Consider the following 5420-nt stretch of genomic DNA (forward strand, 5'->3'; position numbering starts at 1 on the left):
TTACGTAAAATTGTAAATAATTAACAATGGAAATCCAGGAGTTTTTTTTTTAACAAACAACAATATAAATAGCTAAAAATACACCAAAAAATAAAAGGTACATAAATCGGCAACGTTATATGGAAGCATTGGGGGGGAATTTACGGATGAAGGAAAGGATTTCGTCCGAAATTTGTTGGGCTTTTTCTTGATGGATAAAATGGTGGCCGTCTATAATAACAACTTCAAGGTTGGGAACAAGACTCTTGAAAGTACCACTTTCCAAAAAAGCCTTTGTACCAAATGTTTCAAGATCAAAAGCCATGTCTTTGTTTCCTGCTATGAACTTCGTTGGAACTGTTACCTTTGATCCTTGCCATGGTGCAAGAAGCTCCCAGTTTCTGTAACCATAGACCATCAGCGTAAGTAAAAAGGTGAGTTCTTTCACTAACAAATAACATCTGTCGGATTTTATTTTTACTCTATGTCGCGTGTGTGAGAAGCATCATATAAGAAGAATAGTTTATGATAAGATGAAATAGTTTATGCTTAGCTCAGAAGTCAACTTAGTTTAAATTTATCTTTGTCAAATTAAATTGTTGGAAATATAATATAAAATTAGCCCACAACTTATATACAATTTTATAAGTGCTATCAGCCGCCAAAAAAAGAGCTGTTTTTTCTCCAAGTTTGACTATAGTAGAGAATTCAAAGTTGCATTGCGTACTTCTCAAGGAATTGAATGATTATGTTTTAAAATTAAGCAAAAAAAGCAGTGATGAAAATACTTACAAGTCCATTGCACGGTAATAATTGAGTGGACCAGTAAAACCAGATTCTTGGAATTTGTCTGCAAAAACCGTGAGTTCTTCCTCAGTTATCCATGATGGCACAACAGAAGGTGTCGGCAGGAAATCAATTAGCTCCATGCCTTCTGGAGATGCTAGAAAATCTGTATGTATCATCAGAATAAACTTCTTCATCACTGTCAGATAATCATATCTAGCGAAAGCTCTCTCTGCTCTGCCTGGTTCCTGCATACCCAACACAACAAATAAATCACACCATCATGTGCATCACTAAAAGCAATTCAGGCAAGCACAAATCTTAGATTTGTCATAAAATTCATGTTTTTAAATACATAAAAATGTCAAAACAAACAGCAAGTAAAGGGAACCTGGAATTGGCAGACATGACTCTGATCTCCAAATAATTTTCTGATAGTTTCAACCGTTTTACTGGTGGGTGATCTTGGGTGGAAAGGAACACCCAAAGCAACAAATCCTTTTACTCTGTCAGGTCTAAACAGACTCAGATGCCATCCAATTGTTGATCCCCAATCAGATCCAACGACAAATGCCTGTATTGTTCAAGTGGGTCAAAAACAGAAAGAACAAGACATAAAAAGGAAGCATGATCATGTATATATATACTCATACAAAAAATGTATGCAAGTTTAGAAAGAAAGAAAAAGAAATGAGAACATTTTGATACCTGTTGTTCACCAAAATGGTCAAGCAAAGCTATAAGGTCACCTACAACGTGGTGACAAGTGTAGGAAGTAGGTTCAATAGGAGAATCGGAGTCACCATAGCCTCTTAGATCAGGTGCAACTGCATGATAGCCATGTTGGGCCAAGTAATTGATCTGGTGGCGCCAGGCATACCATAGTTCTGGGAAGCCATGAAGCAGAAGAACAAGTGGGCCTGTTCCTTTCTCTGCCACATGTAACCATATCCCGTTGGCTTTGATTCTTTGGTGTTTCACTTCATTCACCAACTCTAAGTGCTCCATAACCTTCGAGGATCAAATCAACCAAAGTACGATGTTCCTTAAGAATGAATGAAGAAGATGAAACATGTCTTCAAGACACTCTTAAATGTCATGCCTTGGGTCAAACCCCAACTCTGACTTGTTAACCACAACATTTCTGTCTATTCCCTACACACCGTATTAAATAAATCATAAAAGATTAACCAATCTACCCTACACTCATTAACAACATTTTCTGGTTATAAGATGCACTACATCAATTATACCATAAAAGAAACATTTAGAAAATCAAATGAGTTATACTCCTTTTCTATATTAAAAATAACTCATGCTCTGAATTATGATTTTAGAAAAATATGTTATAAATATTTATCATTCCAATTTTCTTCACCTACAGTTTTTTTTTAATTTTAAATGTTTGAAATCTTAATTATTTTAAATTTTTAAGTGTTTTATATTTTGTTTTTTGATAAATTAATTTAAATTTCTTAGAATTTAAATTCTGCATCTGAGTTTAATGTAATTTATTTATTTTTATCTAAAGATATTAATGAAGATAAATATTTATTTTTTATATTGTGAAAAAAATATACATTTAAAAACTAATTTCGTAATGTTGTTTTTATTAAATTAATAATTAAAAATCGAATGACCAAAATATAAAAAGTGGAGGAGAAGAAATGAAGGGAGAAAGAGGACAGGAGAGAGAGAGAGAGAGAAAGAGGGAGAGAGTGGAGAAAGAGAGAATAAAGAAAGGGACTAGATAGAGGAAAAAGATATGTGAGAAAAATAGAGGCAGAGATGGAGAAAACTAAAATACAGGAGATAAAGAGACGATAAAAAAAATAAAGAATTTTCGAGATTTGATCTTCTTTGTTTCTAATTTTCATATCGATACATATACATATTCACATGAACTTTAAATTTTTCATAAATTTTTATATCAATTTAAAATATTTTTTTTATTAAATTAAATAAATTCATACAAATTATTTTATACAAATATAAAAGAAATAAAAAACTAATATAATAAATTTAACATTTATAATTAAATTATAAAATAAAAAACTAATACAATTAATTAAACAAGTAATCTATTAAACTTAACAAAACTAAATTAAACATTTACTATCAAATTAAACATTTTAAAGTAATGTAATAAATAAATAATATAATTAAACATTAAAAAAAATCTTCATAAACAATATATCGACATGATAATTTGAAAATCATAATATTGAATATTAAATTATGATTTTTTTATCGGATTTCGAAATCCGATAAAAGAAGAATCAGATTTCGACGTTTGGTTGTGATTTTTAAATTTTCATATTCAATACATATCTTTTACTCCAAATTTGATTTGTTCTTCGTTAGATGTTGAGATTTGATTCACCGCATATTAAAATTCGATTTCTTTTATTGAATTTTGACATCCAATTGAATTTCAATATTCGATTCTTTATCATCAAATTTTCATATTTGACTACAATATACGAGTTTTATTATAAATTCATGTACGTGTTTTGACGCGAGAACTTTTAAAAAATATTCTTCCAGTTCGAATGTCAACCACCAACAACACAACTACTCAAACCATCATCTTTAGTTGCCTACAACCTCAACAAAAATCTCTCTCAATCTTTTTGAAGGAAGGAGAAGAAATAAAATAGGGTGCACACGACAATGAAGACTAAAATATATATTCAACTTTCCTTCAATCCATGCATCCACTAGTAAAAAATTGGGTTTTTACAGCGCACATTATGCCACTCAATTCCTCAAACATTCCTCTGAAAGAATTTTAATGCACAACAAGCTCATTAATTAGGAGAACATTTCTAAAAATTGAGGATACAAAGTAAACCTTGGAGGTGCATAGAAAAATGGAGAGGTTTGATTACAAAAATTAGTTTTTTAAATATAAGTCAAAAGAATCTATTATATTATGTAATTTGAATGTTAAATGTATAGACTCAAGTTGATTCATAATTTAACAATAACTATTTTTTATTATTCTTTTATAAATTTTTAATATAATTATTTATTAGTTTTAAAATTAGATTGACAATTTAATTTTCTTAAGTATTATAATATTTTTTATTAATGTTTTAATAGTTTGAATGTTTAGTTTATTAGTTTCAAAAACTATGTAGATTTGGAATTTTTCAATTATTATTTTATAATAATGTTTTGTAAAATAATTAAGCAGATTATTATACTATAAAAAAATTGAATTAATCACTTTGATTATACAATAAATATATAAAATAAATAAAAAAATAAAGGATTCTTAAATAATTTTTTCTTTCTCTCAAATAAAACTAGATTAATAATTAAACTTAATTTATAATATATATATGTATATATATATATATATATATATATATAAATTGAAACCAAAAAACAAATGTATATTCCTGCTCACAAAACCATTTTATAAAGAAATTTTGTCTAATAATCAAACATTTATTATACAAAATAAAATCATTTTTAAAATCTATTTTCTAATTAATAATTTTATTGAGAACTTTTATTTCTTTCTGCACCTGAAGTTAATAATTCTATATCCATACTAAAATAACACTTAAAGTGTAAAATAATTTTAGAGGACTTGATTGATCCCTTTCATAATCTTCTATTTATAAGAATAAATTGATACAAAAGTACATAATAAATAGGGTAACCCTAGACACAATATATAATCATGATAAATAGAGTAATCCTAGACACAATATAATCATGATAAATAGGGTAACTCTTGACACAATATAATCATGATAAATAGGGTAACCCTTGACACAATATAATGATGATAAAATAGGATAAATATCCTAACACTCCCCCTCAAGCTGGAGCATACAAATTGTATGTACCAAGCTTGGAACAAATAAACTCAATCCGAGGACCCCTTAATGACTTGGTCAATACATCTGCCAGTTGATCGTTTGACTCAATAAACTCAGTACATATTTCTTTAGTCAACAACTTTTCACGAACAAAATGACAATCAATTTCTATATGTTTAGTCCTCTCGTGAAACACTGGATTTGATGCAATGTGGAGAGCAGCTTGATTGTCGCAATACATCTTCATAGTATGGATGTCACAGAATTTAACACTCATATAAGTTCACATGTTAGTAATGTCATTGCCCTATACATTATGTTTCTTACTTTTCCATGAAATACTATTTCCTCCTAGAAAAAACATAATATCCTGTAGGAGACTGTCTATCAATAAGTGAACCTGCCCAATCTGCATCACAATATTCAGAGACCTGAATGTTTCCTTTATCTTCATATAACAATCCTTGTCCGAGAGCCTTCTTTACATACCTTAGAATGCGAATAAGAGCATTCCAATGGTCAACACATGGAGCCTGCATGAACTGACTAACCACTCCAACTGCAAAGGATAGATCTGGCCTTGTAATAATGAGATAAATTAGTTTTCCAACCAGCCTCCTATACCTCTCTGGATCGGAGAATAATTCACCTTCTTTTGTCCTTAATTTCTGGTTTGGGTCCATGGGATTGTCTACCGGTCTACAATGAATCATGCTTGTTTCTTGTAATATATCAAGAGCATACTTCCTTTGGGAGATTACAACTCCATCTTTTGATTGCGCTACTTCAATGCCTAAGAAGTATTTGAGACTTCCAAGA

The 5420-nt window shown here is 29.5% G+C and overlaps 1 protein-coding gene across 1 annotated transcript; it reads right to left on the bottom strand.

Moving 5' to 3' along the window:
* Positions 1 to 1910, bottom strand: LOC108337843 (uncharacterized). The gene is made up of 4 exons (XM_017574447.2): positions 1474 to 1910; positions 1157 to 1339; positions 772 to 1013; positions 1 to 380 (listed from the first exon to the last, which is right to left on the bottom strand). The coding sequence occupies exons 1-4, from the start codon at positions 1771 to 1773 to the stop codon at positions 116 to 118; spliced, it is 990 nt and encodes a 329-aa protein (XP_017429936.1). The 5' UTR covers positions 1774 to 1910; the 3' UTR covers positions 1 to 115.
* Positions 1911 to 5420: the final 3510 nt, after the last annotated feature.

The sequence above is a fragment of the Vigna angularis genome, chromosome 1, assembly GCF_016808095.1.
Source record: "Vigna angularis cultivar LongXiaoDou No.4 chromosome 1, ASM1680809v1, whole genome shotgun sequence".
Lineage (NCBI taxonomy): Eukaryota > Viridiplantae > Streptophyta > Magnoliopsida > Fabales > Fabaceae > Vigna > Vigna angularis.